This window comes from Diadema antillarum, unplaced genomic scaffold, assembly GCF_040938485.1.
Source record: "Diadema antillarum isolate AM-2024a unplaced genomic scaffold, OU_Dant_1.0 seq00001372_RagTag, whole genome shotgun sequence".
NCBI classification, from domain to species: domain Eukaryota; kingdom Metazoa; phylum Echinodermata; class Echinoidea; order Diadematoida; family Diadematidae; genus Diadema; species Diadema antillarum.
Window position 1 is genome coordinate 185,833 of NW_027272133.1, and position 17,333 is coordinate 203,165.

Consider the following 17,333-nt stretch of genomic DNA (forward strand, 5'->3'; position numbering starts at 1 on the left):
GGGGCCAATGGCCTTTTTTTTGTGTGTCATGGAACTTTTGCGAATCGCCACTCATGTTCAATGCATTGTGTAGACAAACAATAATGAATGCATTTTACTCTCCCAATCTTGGCTACTCTAAAGATTTGCAAAATTTTCTTGCAAGCAAAAAACTCCATTTCTACAGTATACTGTATATGCCGAATATTTTGCGAGGTTTCCATTTTCGCAAATTTTGTGACTCAGGTGCTATTCGCGAAATTAAAGAGACGCGAAAACATGACTCTGATCTAGATGTGGATGTGATGTACACATGTACATTTTCCGTTCAGTACAGAACTCCATGATCGCGAATTTAGCACTCGCGAAATTGTTGGGAATTCCCGATTTGCGAAAATTTAGACTCATGAAATATATGGCGTATACAGTATTTGACTTACTTTAATGCAGACAAAGAGGGAGAAAGGCAGAGTGAAGATGAGGAGTATCCATGACAACCCAGTAAGGATCATCCCACAACATCCTATTCCTCCATCAGGCTCACCAGCTGCAAGACAACAGATAAAACAGATTTTAAGGTGAAATCATTGACAACTTTCTCTTTTTCTTTTCTTTGACACATTGAAGACTATAGTCTCGAGTATACTTGGGCAGGTGTTTATGGGAAATGTGTGTTATAGCAAAATCAATCTGTCCTCAATGGATTTACAACAAATATTTTCTGGTTTTGTTACATCTCATCATTCATTTTTTTCTGATTACTTTTTAAAAACCCTTCTTTTTCCACAAATGATGATGACGGTTATTTGATATCAAGATGAACATACATAATTTTCATTCAGGGTTTTACATCATTACATTGTTTGTACTTGAACCTTGGAATAAATGAAATAACACCCAGACTTTGAATCCAATGCACTGATATACACATTTACTATATACAAAAAGATTTCATTATTTTTCTTTTTCTTATTTTTTTCTTTAAAATAAACCCTGAATTCTTCTGAGACTCACAACTAGTTCTTGTGTTTTCTTCACAGACAATTATTGATACTACATTCCTGCCTATACTATTTAGGGTAGAGTCATAAAGACAAAGTCAAATTACTGACATTTTTTTCTTCTGATTCAAAACCTGTGCCAGGAATTTCATGTAAATGACTAATGAAACCATATGTTGACATTAAAGTTAATATCTCTTTCTCTCACTCTCAAAAAAAAGAATAGAAAGAAGGGGGAAGCAGACTGAATGATCCAAATCATCCACCGGATGGCAAATACTCCGTCAAGGGAAGATACGACACTCTCGTTCAAAGCCAGCCTTAATTTGCTGAGAAAATATCCAGACTCGCTCACACGGACAAATTTGCAGTGATGAGGTAATGGCAGTCTGCCTTTCAGCAGTGGGGGAGATGAGTGTTGTTGATGGTGATGATGATGACGATCTGCAGAATGATGCATGGTGTCAGAAATTAGAATCGTCTGACTCTATCCCGGTGCTCGGTCCCCGAACGAAATGATATCATCGCCTCGCATATAGAGGAGCAAATGCTGGCTGTGATTATGGAGTGTTAAGTATCACAGGGGTTTGATTATGTCTTTCTAGGCAGCAAGTTAGCCAATCAGCAACTTGTCATGGATGATTTCTGTCATCACATCAACTCACCTCCCTCTCGGCTATCAATGCTGACACCATTTGGTGCACACATTAGAACTGCTGAGGGTGTGATTGCCATTAGGCAATCTTTACATTTTAGTCATCACCATCACTAACGATTTTGTGACAGTAACTGTTGTTGATTGTGTAACCTCAATCAACATTTTCAGTATCATTGTCATTATCTCACCTGCTGTTATCAGAATTACAAATATAATCATCATTGTGATTTCTACAATTCATAAAAGTAGTAGTAGTACTAGCAGTAGTAGCAATACTTAACTACTAGTTGTAGAAGTACAATTTGCTGTTGCAGTAGAAATAATGTTAGGCTTGGTACTAGAAGTGGTAATGTAGTAGTAGTAGTAGTAGTAGTAGCAGCAGTAGCAGTAGTAGTAGTAGTAGAACCATAGTAGTAATAGTAGTTTGTATTTGGTAACATCATTATCATTATAATCATCATCATTTTCAGTGTTCTTGCTGTTACGATTGTTATTTTAATGAATGCACCACAGATCCTGTACAGTAACTGCGGACCCACCATTTTCCCACGGGCGAAGGATTGAAATCTTTATTTCTTTATGACGTACTTTCTTTAATCACTATTTTCAATGCATACTTGTTTCATTTGCAGTCACACATTACCCTATTCTATTTTTATCTTGTGTGTGTGCATTTTTGGGGGGTTATTATTCCTAGTTTTTTTCAAGCAAGGTTATAGTTTGCCCCTTGAATTCCATAATTTTCATACTACCACTCGAAGAGATATCATCTTGTGCCACTATCCATAGTGCTCACTATAACACTTGCAGGCATTACTCTCCATAAATTTCTTCACATTGAGAGCTCTGTGGTATAGTGGATAAAGCACTAGATTTGTAAACAAAATGTCTGAGGATCAAATCCTGCCTGGCGTACTGTTCACCCTTAGACAAGATGTTTAGCACTCAATATTCCTCTTGACCCAGATGTAAAATGGGTATCTTGGTAATTCTGGAGTAATAATAATGGGCCTTCTGGCAGAGCAGTATACAGCAATAAAGGGCTGCCTTATCATGTAAGATCATACATTTATGATTATCATATCATTATTATCATTACAAAATATTCTTATGTATATGATATAAATATATGGAAGCTGTAGTGTTCTATGTGTATGGCAACATCCTATGATGAGAATCTATTGTTGAGTGTTGACCCTGAATGGGCCTCTGGCTGAGCACGCCACAAGGAATAATGCACACTACACTTTATAATCTGAACAACCATGCCTTAAAGAAGTGACCTGTACATTTCTCTGGCACACTGGCTCAGAGTGCTATACATGCAACATTCCATGACCTTCTCACTCTCAGCAAGGTCTCCTGTTCCACTAAAAGATAAAGGATTGGTTACCATAGAAACCAGAAAGCAAGTATTTTGGGCAAATGCACCTGCGGGAAAAAAAAAATCTTAATTGATTTGGGCTTATTTTAATTTGTGATGCTGTAGGAAAGGTTAATTCATAAACTGTGCACCATATGTTCATATTACATCTTCTCTAGACCTTGTCTTCAATATGTGCATTACAATGTGATATCAGTTCAAACTTTCTTTCATCTAAAATTTTGCTTTGCAATCCTTCAGAAGATGCTAAAAAAGTGCATGAAAATCTCTACAAACATGTATAAAACTCTGGTTGGCATGCTGAAATTGATGCAATGTCTGATCTACCTTTTTAATTGCGAATGTTGCCAGTTTCACCAAATGACTGATTTCACTTCCATTTTTCCAGGCAATCATAGCAGAGTAAGGAGAAATAAAAGCTAAGCTGAGGGTAGTATTCAAATCTTCATAATGATAGTGCATTGTGATTCATCTGGGATTACAAGAGAATGGCTCTATTTTCAAACATTCTTATTTTAAATGGTTGAAATCCATACATTCTGAGATTTATACTAGAAAATGTAATGCAATAATCATGATATTATCTGTGATATCTCTGTTGTAACAAAATACTATGATTCTAAATAAATACTATGAACTTTTTTTCAAATAGACTTTGAATTCCTCTTACAATTATAATTATGCTCTTTCACATTTCATAAGAGAAAAAAATGATCTTCAAAAAAATGTTAGAAAGTTGAAGTCTCATTCCATCCGAAACTATACCATTCCATCTGAAACTATACCATTCCTTTAATGTCTCAGGACAGAGAGGTTTGAAAGGATCAATAGAACAAGAGGGTAGATCAGGTTAAGAGAGTCAGAAGAGCACTACCATGGGGGGGGGGGGGGGGGGGGAGGGGGGAGGAGGAGAAAGGGGGAAGGGGGGGGGGATGGAGAAGACAGATAGAACTAAAGAAGCAATATAGTCTATTCTGGAGACACAGAAGTCAAATGCATGATTCATATATGAAAGATTACATCTCACACTGTCCTGGCACTAACAATTTTATACTAATTTTATACTAATTACTGTACATACTTATGGCCATGCATTTGAAAATGAGAAGTCTGTTCATCTCAACAATGACATAATTTCCAATTGTATACATTCTATAGGAATAATGGCAAAAGAGGTCGAATATTTCACTGACCCAAATAATCATCTGTTTTCAATACTTTCTTTACCCTTCTTCCAAAACAAAACATTTTCAGCTGATCTCAACATATGTTGCCATTGCAATAATGCATTGTTTTGATCACTGTATGCCCCCACAAGGATGCTTTACAAGAATGCTACATGCCATCCCCTGCACCTGAATTCACACTGTATGATGCTGAGAAGCAAACGCGATCACGATAGTACAAAATGCACACAGCATGCAGACATATACAATTGTCTGAACTACAAAAGCAACACAGGGCATGGACAAGTATTACCACTACCTCCAATGATGGAAGTAAACGCAGGTTCTTTCCAAACATTTGAGCTCTCGGCTTTATTGGAATCCATCTCGCACGGGATGTTGTATCCTATGTCTACACTCCCTGGCTGGCTAGCTGGCTGGTGCAGGCATATACACAGAAATATTATGCAGTCTTTTCCCCTCGGCTTGTGAGAGTTCAACTGAGTGGGAGAAAATACAGCACGACGTGCTCATCATGGGGGGGGGGGGGGGGGGGGGACAGATCGACATCCAGTGGCTGATGCAGTGGATGTCGATAGTGTGTGTGTGTGTGTGTGTGTGTGTGTGTGTGTGTGTGCGTGTGTGTATGTGTGTTGCTCTATTGGTGTGTGTGTGTGTGTGTGTGTGTGTGTGTGTGTGTGCCATGCAATATACTGCTGCACCATTGCTGTCCCCGGGCCGTGTACATATGTGTGGCGTGAGTGTCCGTGTATGGGTGTTTGTGTTTGGCGTGTTGGGTTGTTGTGAGACTCTATCTCTAAGCATCATGCACCCAGCAGGCATTTCGAGAGTACCTGGGTTCATGCATGATGTAGTATAACTTCAGAAGGAGAAGAATGATGAAAGGATGTTATAGATACAGTGACAAAGATATAGAAAAGAAAAAAAATACAATAGCACTAATTTATACACACGCGCTGAGCACATATGAGATATACAGTTATTATAAAATAGACATACATATTGTTTTAAGGTATAAGTGTATGTGTATGAATATATTTCAATATATATAACTTAGAGAGGATTTTATATATAGTCTACATACAATTGCACATACGTTATGAAAGAAACTGGCTCGGCACAAATTATATAGCAATGCATGTTGAAGTATATGATGAATAAAATATTGAAAGCCATCATATGAATTCAACATCACGAATCTTATTCAACTTGAAAACATTGTTTACTTTTCTAACTCTCTCCCTTCAGGAAGTACAAAGTCCTTCATCAGAGTGAGCAATTTGGATGTTTGATATTTCATTCATATTATATTCACAATGTTAAGCTCCCACTGCTCAACTGGTTTGAGAACTACTTGTAGTCTCTCCATCCTCAACAATGTTTCCATTCTTTCAACATCTTGTATGATCCAGAGGATTGTCGTGAAAAAAAAAAATTGAGTATGAATATATATTCTACTCTCTCTCTCTCTCTCCTCATAACATAAGCATAATTATATTTGAAGAGTTTTATCGCAAAACAAGCTAACTCCATTCTTGTTAGGTTGAGATATTTGCAATTACAAGCTGCTAAAAAACAAAGAAAATGATAAGAAAATACCAGATATTTTTAATCATAACTTCTTAATATTCCTTGTTATGTCACAAGTGAGGTATTACTGGAAAGGTTAAATTTTGCTCTATCTGATGATGGACTTACTTTGAAATTTTTAAAAGTGGCACTTAGTTCACTTTGCAATAAAACTCTTCATTTTTATCTATCTATACATATGCATCTATTCATATACATATATGTGTCTGTCTACCTGTTTGTCTGTTTGACTGTGTCTTGTCATTTCATAAACCTGATAATTTCAATGAATATCAATTTCTGGGTTTGCACCTTTCTTTCTTTTATATGCAGCTTACTTGACAAATCTATTCAGTCTGGATCATTATGTCAATGTCTCATTCAGAAGAAAAGGATTTTATCTTTCTAACATCATTTCCATCGCCCAAGCTGCTGATAGTGTGGTTTACTGTATACGCCATATGTTCAGCGAGTCAACATTTTTCGCGAATAGGAACTTTCCCATGATTTTGCGAGCGGTTAATTTCGCGATCATGGAGTCCTGTACCAGGAATGGAGAAATGTATACGTGTATGCCACATTTATAGCTTGATCAGAGTCAATAATTTCACGTGTCTTTACTTTCGCGAATAGCACCTGACTTGCAAAATTCGCGAAAATAAAAACCTCATGAAATATTTTGTGTACACAGTATCATTGCTGTTTTTGTTTTGTTTTTTTTTCACATGTGTACAAAGTGTATGTGTGTGTGTGTGTGTGCCTAATATTGCCATCTACCATTTGACTTCGGATTTTCCAATTTTCTAGCTAATAACCTTTCACAACAGTTTGCCCCATTTTAACCTGAAAGACAAAAACCTTTCAACATTATCTGTGTGAGATGCCTCATATTGCCATCATTAAGAGATTATGTGACCTTAAATTTTCATTTTTTAAAGACAATAAGCTTTCATAGATTTGACCCATTTTAACTTAAACAAAAAGAAACTCTCACAATACTGGTCAGAAAGTTACACACAATCAACAATGAAGGAGATCAGGCGTTATGACAAAATGAGTCAATTGCAAATAGCACAGCTGTATACTTAAATATTAGCACAATTTTGTCCTATAATATCTAAGATATCAAAATATATTTCAACATAGAACTCTCAATTTTTGACAAGGGCTAGTAGGCTAACAGACAACAACATTTTGATCCATTTCACCTTAGTTACCTAAAATGGCATTTTTTTTCTTTCTGGCTACCTTGAAGAGCTGGGTAACATGGTGATTAATATCACAAAAACCCTTAAGAATTATAAAACATTATACATATATATAGAGAGAAGCATTGTCTGAAAAATTACATATATGTAGAAATTATCTAAAAGAATATATCAATGTATATTTCACATGTTCATTGACACAGTTGGGACATTTTGAGTATCATTCTAACTGGTGAACATACCAACCTAATGTTTATACCACAGTGTGCTAAGTTTAGCTGTCTCTTCAACCTGCTCTTCCCATCAGTCAAATTACATACCATACATTCTTCATACTTGTCGCATTGGCTGTCTGCTTATCTATCAATTCAGCAAAGATCGCCAAGAAACATGAGCGTGTGGACAGGTGACAGAATTTTGAGGCAGTCGTTCGTCGTGCAAATATTTTAAACACATGGCCTGTCTGTGTGGGTGTCTACCCTCTACTGCGCTGTGTTTCTATTACTTAATGTGAGAAAAAGGCAGGGTTTTTTTTTTTTTTTTTTTTTTTGCTGATTTCCTTCACATCATGCGCAGTTCTGTACAAATGGTTGCACATGAAGAGTTTCATTGCAAAATGAATTGCATTCATGTCCATTCCATTCATGTCCGTATGAGATATCTGTGATTGAACCTGCTAAAGCACACACACACACACACACACACACACACACACACACACACACACACACACAAAATAATAATAAGAAAGCGTGGGCTCTTTTTATTCATTACTTCAAGAGTATTCTTTGTCATGCAACACAGTCTTATTTTGCTTTATCTAATGGGAGACTGTCGTTAAAATGTTTAGAAATGGCAATTAACCCATTTTGTGACCAAACTATTTATATGGAAACCATGGCAACCGACAGCATGGGCATTGGAAAAGAGTTTCATCTATAACATATCATTTTCAGCAATCATTAGCATCCAATTTGGAAACACATTAAAACTGCATTCTGAAATCATCTAGCATTTACACACAGCTGTAAGAGAACAAAAATGTCCTAGAAAAAAAAAATCATATTTGTAAGCAATACACTGAAATAATTACTGCGGTTTACCGTAGCATACTTACTACTTTGTAGTTAATAAAACCTGAGCTGATTTTGCTATAACACACGATTCTCATAGACACCTGCTAGAATATACTCGGGACTAATCTTTAACAAGCTTACCTTCTTTGAGCATATACAACATTTTGTCTTATTTTCGTTTTCTTTTTGATAGCAAAAGTCATGAGAGGGATTGTGAGATAACCTATCAATCTCAGGTACTGTCAAGATGAAGAAACTGATCAGGTGCCCTGGAGCAAAGGCTGCTTTTATGTTTATGATCAAATACACACTTTGTGTGGGTGGTGGTATACATTTGTAGTTACTGAGTTACATGATATTAATGCTACTAAGCAAAACATTTCAATCTATATTACAACTGAAAACAACATAAAGTTGCAGAAAGCACAGCAGTTTTAATAGCATGTTTTGGCAAAACAGTAATATCCCTCACAATCTCATATGGACACAGGTTGAAGTAATCATGTCAACATCTAATAGCTCTCTCAATTGATTTTGTACATAAAAGTTGATAAAATTCATGGTCAATGGTTCAACTGCACCCCATCTACAAGATGTTGCAATTGCTAGATGACCAAATCTCTACAACAATTTGATGCAAAAGGCAAATTTTTTACCTCCCTCAGGAGGGAATATTTTGCCAGCATTTGTCTCTTTGTCTGTTTGTTTGTTTGCTTGCTTGACTGCCAGAAATATTCCTTCTAAAGTTATGAGCCAATTTCAAAGAAATTTTCATAATGAGTCTGTTGTTATAAAATGAACAGATGATTATTCTTTGTGTAGTGATTTTGGCTAGATTTTTCTTTTTTGTTCAAATGTATGCCAAGCTCTTCGTTATAGTGACCATATGGCATGAGTGGAGATCTAAGCTCTCCAAGTTAGCTCCAATTTTGTTTTAGTTCAGTTTAGAGTGAAGAAAATCAAAGAAGACAATGTTATGCTGGTCAGTTATACAAGAATTATGAGACAAAGACATGATCACCTCATCTAAGATGATGGCGATTGAGATGGGTATCTTGGCCTCAATTCAAGTCACACATGCCTGTAAATGAGCTCAACATGGTTTGCCAGATATACAGAATAACAAGAATCACTGTTTTATTGCAAACATGTGAAAGTTTGAAATACTTTAGCTCCATCCAGTACTCAATAGAGTACCGAAGTGATGATGTCACAGGGTTTTTCTTTTTTTTTCTCTTTTGTAGCTTGGACTGGAACCAAGTGTGGACATGAACACTTTGGCCAGGTGAGCTTGGTTCAAACAAGTTTCCGTGGCAATGAATGACTATTACATCACACCTTGCACTCCATACCACTGCTGTAATAAATAGTGTGGTGTCCAACAAAAAAAAAAATAGAGCAGAAAATGTTGATTATCAAAATGTGACCTTAAGCAAACTGTTTTAGAATGGAATCATTTTGCAAATGCAATTTTCCAATAAGGTGCTATTTGTCATTTCTAAATACAGAAATCCAACAGGGATGGTGTGATTTCCAAATAATAACTGGGATATATTGTATATTTACATAATCACTGTATGCATAAATGATTGGGAGAGCCCCAAGGCACAATTATAATTGCATCTCCTTTAACTCTTTATGTGCCATCGTGTAAACCCCCCATGTGCCACATTATTCTGAGACAGCAACGTAGTCATTCTTTGGGAAAACATTCTGCTTTTCAGATGTATGTAAATTCAATAGATTTTCATTACCCTGGACACGTTACTCTGAGCAAAGTTAGAAAGAAAATGCCAAGCTTTGCTTTGATGTACCGGTAAATTGTATGACAGATTTGTGATTGTTTCTCTTTTAGATGACCAGAACTTAGATTATTGTAGAGGCATGACTTTTGCAGAATTTACTCACAAGTCCAGTAGGGAACATTCCCTAATAGCTAATCACCACATAGGATGCAAGCTACATGTGACAGGAATGGAATCATGAGAAACGCTTTCATTCTACTGTGGCATTTGGCTATTTATAGATTGGTTTGGGCGTCTTTGTGCATTTGAGCAGAATATGCAAAGTTACCACGCCATCGACTGAGTCGGGCGTGCGAACTTGGCACATAAAGAGTTAAATGTGTGATTGTGACCAGTCCTAATTTGTAGCTCCATGCTTTGACACATTTTCATTGAACTTTCAGTGGCCTTTTTTATTTGATTATACTCTCTTTAATCATAGTCAACATGGACAGGGAGTTGAGTTTCCCTTTAATGTCCCTTCAAGCCCCATCATAAAATTCTTGATATCTGCTTCTGTAATGAAGTAACGGTCGACAGAGTCTTTGGTGAAGGTATAATTGATCATGGTCTCCCGCCCCAGTTGTCAATGTACCAGTTGAATAAATCAGATTGAAATTGAATGCGCATGTGTCAGCAACATTAGGAGTATGTATGGAAGTTGAGCGGAGAGGCAGAGGAGGGGTTGTCAGCGAAATGTATTCGAGAGGTAGGTGCTATCATGATTAGAAAGGTTGGCAGGCAGCAATCAATCAGTACCGACTCGGGGGATGCCTTCTGGGGGACGAATGGCTAGCAAATCTGCTTTTTAATGTGAGATTTGATGGGCCTGCGAAAGAGAAATATACTAGAGAGGTGAACATCAAATTTGCATTCCAGTTTAATCACAGTTTGTTGCATATATGTATGTACGAGTCCAACCTAACATCGCAGTCATCCAATAACATGTCCTAGCAGCAACAGTTTGCCTTAGGCAGCCCAATGAAAATGCAATGCAGACATAAATGAGGGGTATATTGAAAGACTCGGTCTGATGAAACCAGCAGCAACCTGACTTGTCTCCAATTGCAAATATTCCATGGCATAGGAAGCCCATTTCACAGGTATAACATTATCTTTGAGGACACTACTGAGTTTTTTTTTCCTTTCAGAATTTCAGCATGTTTCATAATAGCTTTTATTTTAGCTAGGGAATCAATGTTTGTATACAAAAAAAAAATTAAAATAAAAACAGATTATTGTTGTTTTTCTTTGGAGATAGGATGATCATCTTCATCCTCACATTTGCCAGATATACAACATCACAGTCTGATTTTTGTTATAAATAGATGAGTCAGTTGTAATATTAGATTGGCTGCCAAACCTGTGTAAAATTATTGCTAAAATCACTGATATCTTGAAGAGTTGCATTAAGTATTCATCTGCCTACTCAGATATCAGATATCCTTTATGAATTTTGATTATGTGATTGCTAGTCCTTTCATTCCATAATTTCATTATATTGTATGATCTTCAGTTAAGAATTAGATTATGTTGCTTTCTTATTATTTTATTACATTGTGCAATCTTCAGTTAAAAATTAGATTGTGTTACTTTCTTATTAATCTACTTGGGGTTTTTTCTTTTCTTCTGATTATATCACATTGTTATGCACAGTTGAGTATAATATGCTTCATAGAAACTGTGCAATATAAATTCAAAATTATTATTATTATCCCTATAATTATTAATGTTATTGTTAATATCAACATTAATATTATCATTATTATTATTATTATTATTATTATTATTATTATTATTATTATTATTATTATTATCATTATCATTACTATTACTATTATCACTATTATTGCCTGCCTCTTGGAAATGCCCATGATGGGTCTGAAGCACTGTCAACATGATAAAATTACTTTTAATATTTGTCAGAAAGAAAGCATTAGTATCATCATTGTGGAAATATTATACTAGTTGAGCATACTCGACAAAATTCCTTTGCCCAAAAATGAGCAGACTTGAACTAAATAGTGTATAATACATGAATATATAATTTTTTTTTTTCTGAAAGTGGAAGTCCAAGTCATCAGGAAGTATCAACATATCCATTTCATACTTAAATAAACATTATCTTTCTTTATAAGATGTCATGCCATAAAGTGCTTCAAGCACTTTTATAAGTAATCAGTATCAAATTGATTGTGAAATGATAATCTATTGAAGTAGATTAGGGCTCGATTACTGAAAAGATTTCCTGATTATAATGCAATTGTTCAAATTGATCCGATATTTTGCCATCCATACTTCTAAACATCTGCAAGTTTTACCACAATTATTTTGCAGCTGCAATTTAGAAATGTTATTGTTAACAATGTATGACATACATTTCAAAACATTCATGTCAATAGATATCATTAACCTCTCACATTGCAGAAAATGCTGAAAGCACACAAATACACACCACCAGTGCCATATTCTTCATTATAAAATGGGTTCAAGAATGTAGCCAATAGGAAGCGCTGAAATGAGTCACGTGTGCGTGCATTATTTTCTTCAGGTAAGCACTAAGAAGAGTCTCTCTTCCACCTCCCTGGCCTGACGTACGTCACAATGTTTTACACTAGCAGTGCGCACTCAATCAGTTGTTACAAGTGCGTCACGCGCTACTATGTAGGGTGACGCGCTGTCAATCCTGTAAACAACTTCTAGTTCGGGCCGCGGGCTGCCACAACAGCCGGCGGCCTTTCTTGTGCATAACAGTACGTGGCGTACGTATACTCTTATACGTACGTACAGTACTTATAGTGTGCGGGATTTCCGAGTGCGACGTGCGTAAATGTTTGGGACGAACATCTTCGGACATCTTGACTTTTGAGCGAGTGCTACATGTAGCTGACTGGTATTGACCCACAAAGGTACGTGAATAATGCTGTTAGTTTTCGACCCATTTTATAAAACTAATGATGCACAGGATTATTTCGTGGCGTTAGTGAAGGTGCGGCTCACTCTCGAGTATTGACAACGGTTGCAAACATGCACTCGGCTGCGCCTCGTGCATGTCGCACTATTGTCAATACTCTCGAGCGCGCCGCACCTTCACTAACACACTCTATCCTGTGCATCATTAGTATAATAATATGTTGACATACAAAGCCAGACAATCCATATGCAGTAGTGGCACTATACACAGATGGAGAGAGAATGTGTATGTGTGTGTGTAACAAGGAAATTGGAGTTTGATACAGCATTCTACTGCAAAATAGTGTATTCACACGCTTTGGAAACTAGACAGTCTGGATGTGTTGGATATTCAACTCAGATTCAGTCATGACTACACTGCTTAACCCATTGAGGACAGGCTGGTTGTGCTAGAACATACATTTCCCATAGACACTTGCCCGAGTATACTCGGGACTTGCCCTCAATGGGTTAAAACTTTGGGCATCATGTGACATTCAAGACTAACCCAAAGTGTTGGCATGCAGCAGACCACTCACTGCACTCTCGTCATTTACAATGACCAGACCAGAAACTTCTGATGTCTAGGCACCAGTAAATCTTCGTTGGCCGAGCATGCACAACATTCATAACTTGGTATTCAATCCATGTGGAATGTGCATGTGCCAATGGAAAAAAAAAATCCTTACTCTATGAATTTTGTTATTCCTTTCCTGTTTCAATAGGAGAGAAGGGCATTACATACTCGCTAAAATTAGCGCTGCAATGTGACTTGACATTAGAGAGCACACAACTTTAATGGGAAGTGGTTAGGCAGAAATAAATGAAAGGGTTACAATTCCCAATGGCTGCATAGTTATAATAAAGCCAAAATACCACAGTGACTATAGGTCTCAAAAGTCAAAGACATTGTTAAAATTGTTGAAATTGATTCCCTCTCAAGCAATTATGAAAAAATGCAAGATATCACATCAAATTTTGCCACTTCACTTCTAAGGGTTACATAGGTGTACAAGAGTTTCAAGCACACACGTAAGACTTGCTGGACATGTATAAAGAGCTCTTTTTTAAGGCAGTGTCATGCTGGGATATATCAGGTCTATCCTGGGTCTGCTTTTCTCTTTGCCAAGCATCAATCTCTTCTTTCCTTTGGAACCCACAACCTTAATCAGCTAGACGCCCACATGAGCAGTTAGGGACATTATCCTAGCCGGCCTGGGTTGATACATACAAAATGAGCGCTGTTTTATCCCATACTATACAAAATGGATTACCCAAGCCTGCATCTTAAACATGAAGCATAGATTACCATTTTTGAATCTCATTTCGATATATTCCAAGCAGCAGTAGAAGATTCATGCTACTATACAGATTTCTAACATACTGCCAATACTTTGATATGGCTGTGGAATGTCTTCTTCAATGAAAATATTAATTTTGATAAAAATTATTTATCACATTGAATATGTCAGCCTTGTTTTCTTTCCACTCTAACGCTTGTACAATGTATAGCTGCCTTCTCATCTCACCATGTGCATTCCCCATATTCAACTTTTCTGTATAAAGCCTGTTCTGGGGCTAGCAGCTAAATTATACAACTGGAATATATCTAAACCATGATCACATATTCATTGTAACTCAATTATGTCTGTTATTGTTCCAGTGAAAATAAACAAAGTGGAAATAAATCAAAATCAAATCAAATCAAATCATGTGTCATATCTTTATGACTATCTTTTTTTCTCTATCCCTCAGACTCTTCAGTTTATTAGTTTGATTTTGTTTCTGCATTTATCACAAAAATCATGAAAATCATCTCTTCCTTTTTTTCTGATTATTTCTTTATATCTGTTGAGAAATATAGAAAAGTCACCCCTCAAGCATCAAGTACAAAAGACACGCATAAAAAAAGTTGCTCTTAAAATAAGGTTTACACCCTTTTTACATCACCGCATTTTTTAACATGTCAACTGATCTGTGATAAATTGTACAATACAATTTGTTACTGACATGGTGGTTAATGTCATCAAATTGATTAGATGCCTCAGTTCTGTCGAGACACTATATTTGGAAAGCAATCTAACAACTACAAAGTGAATATCTCACCATAGCAGTAGTTCATATTATAACCCGTTGAGGACGAGTCCCAAGTATACTCAGGCAAGAGTCTATGGGAAATGCGTGCTGTGGCAAAATAAGCCCGTCCTCAACGGGTTAACATTTCTCTCTCTCTCTCTTTAATCTACAGATTAAAACAGTAAAAAAAAACACAACAACAACAACAAGGAAACAAGTAAAGTAAAACAGTCATTTCTCAAACATTGAACAGTGAATAATAATGTGTACATCTTTACATGTTTGCGTGTTTAACTCTTTATGTGCCATGGTGGAAACCCCCTGTGTGCCACATAATTTTAAGACACCAATGCAGTTATGCTTTGAGAAAACATTCTGTTTTTCAAATCTATGTAACTTTTATACATTTCTGTTTAAATCTGGATTTGTAGTGAGCAAAGTTGTAGAAAATGCCAATCCTTGCTTTGACGTAAATCGTGTTACAAATCTATGATAGTTTTTCTTTCAAATGACAACAGTAGCTACATAATTACTGTAAATGCACGACTTTTGCATAGAAAACAGTGACAGAAACTTAGAATTTACACTCAAGTCGAGTAGGGAACATTGCTTGCTGGTCAGTCATTACATAAAATGCAAGCTATATGAGAGAGGACCAAAATCGCGACAAACGCTTTCATTGTACTTTGGCATTTGGCGGTTTTATTGATCGGTCTGGGCGGGTTTGTGCCTTTGAGCAGAATATGCGAAGTTGGCACGCCCTCGACTGAGCCGGGCATGCGAACGTGGCACATGAAGAATTAATCACGTTAAATAATCTGAAATAATTCTACAATGTCATTTGTAAACATGGTGGGTAATGGTATTGCATTGATTCAGAGACTCCAACTCTCCCGTTTTCGACGGGAGATCTCCCGCCGAAAACCCATTTTTGCAAAGTCTCCCGTTCTCCCGTTTGAGATTTAATTTCTCCCGCCCTGGCTCTGTGTCTCCCGTTGGAAAGGATTTCTTACTTATTGCTATTGTATGTTGAAAAGAATAAGCCTTACATGTAGATAGCACCAGAGAGCATCTAGAACCCTAGGAATTTTGCTCTTTGCATCACACATCAACTTGGAGTCTCCCGTTTGCTAGGGGTTTCAGGCGGGAGAATCTCCAGATCAGAAGGTGCTTTGGGTTGGAGTCTCTGTTGATTGTACACCTCAGTTCCTTCTAGACACAATGGATGTGTCTCACACACATCCTATACAAATCATATACTTATCTCATACACACTACATTTTGCATGGGCTGGTTTTGTGTTTTACTTTCCCATCCAAAGATATTGTGAAGTGTAATGGCTGCTGTATTTTCATTCCATCTTTTCTCACTTATCCTGTAAACCATGGATCCTGCTCTAGTTGTTTGAAAAAGGATATGAGACTTATCTATGCTTACCAAATCATAGGTGACCTGTCACCATGAAGTCCATCAAGTCAGAAACTACTAAATCAGCACTGGAATTTAGATGCAGTCAAGCTTGCATCAAATAAGGTATTTTAGAGCAAGGGGAATTCAAAATGGCTTCTATGACATTTGCTCCTGCGACAATGGATTGCTCCCATGAAATATCTGCATGCTAAGCCAAACATAAATTCTACCCAAGAACATAACCCTAACCCAGATCTTAATCCCCACATCAAAGTAAACCTAATCTCCATCACAACCCTAACCCTAACCCTTTACGCGGCCGTCAGATGGTAAAACGGTCTATCTCGAAAATTGCTGTTCTGAGAAAAATGACTTTAAAGTTTAGAGGTTTGAGCTTTTTAAGGAGATGGGTATAATGCATTTTTAGCAATGGGACGAGAAGAAGCATATTAAACACTGATAACTGAAGAATTTTGTGCTTATTTGGGGTTTTGATTATAAAATAAATGAGATATTTGTGCAGATAGACTGTTTAACCACAGCACATGTATACACTCCCGCTACACATCATAAGATGGTAAAATGGTCTATCTTCTAGATAGACCACAAACACTATGTAAACTGGTCTAACTCGAAGATAGACCATTTTACCATCTGACAGCGGTGATTTAAAAAATCTCATTTAAGAAGGTTATATGGTTTAAGTAAAAGATAGCTCGTTTTACCTCCAAACGATATTACCGACAATGGGCTAGCTCAAAGATAGACTGTTTTACCATCAAATCTGAAGGAAAAATACAAAAAAGTACCAAGATAGCGGAAATTATCTCTAAAACAAGACATGATGGGATTTTCTCGATAGCACCATTGGAAAGAGCACCCTCACATGTCCTGGAAAGTGAATTTACCTCAAAAAGTCAAATTTCGAGTTAGACCGTTTTACCATCTGACGGCCGCACGGTATCTTTGGAGAAAATAAGACCAGAGCAGTTAAAAACACCTTCAAAATGTATAATGATAATAATGATAATGATAATAATAATGATAAT

General features: G+C 36.6%; 1 protein-coding gene across 6 annotated transcripts in view; it reads right to left on the reverse strand.

Moving 5' to 3' along the window:
• The window catches only part of LOC139708766 (band 7 protein AGAP004871-like), a 100,707-nt gene that overhangs the window by 55,880 nt on the left and 27,494 nt on the right, over positions 1-17,333 (reverse strand). For 5 of the 6 annotated variants that reach the window (XR_011709385.1, XM_071620715.1, XM_071620712.1 and 2 more), the window contains exon 2: positions 420-526. Coding sequence is in view for 5 of the 6 variants with exons in the window: in XM_071620715.1 (XP_071476816.1) it covers positions 420-526 (107 nt within the window). In the remaining variant the exon portion in view is untranslated. Of the gene's footprint in view, positions 1-419; positions 527-4,507; positions 4,575-17,333 lie in introns of those variants that run through there. The other variant, XM_071620716.1, reaches the window with a different exon arrangement.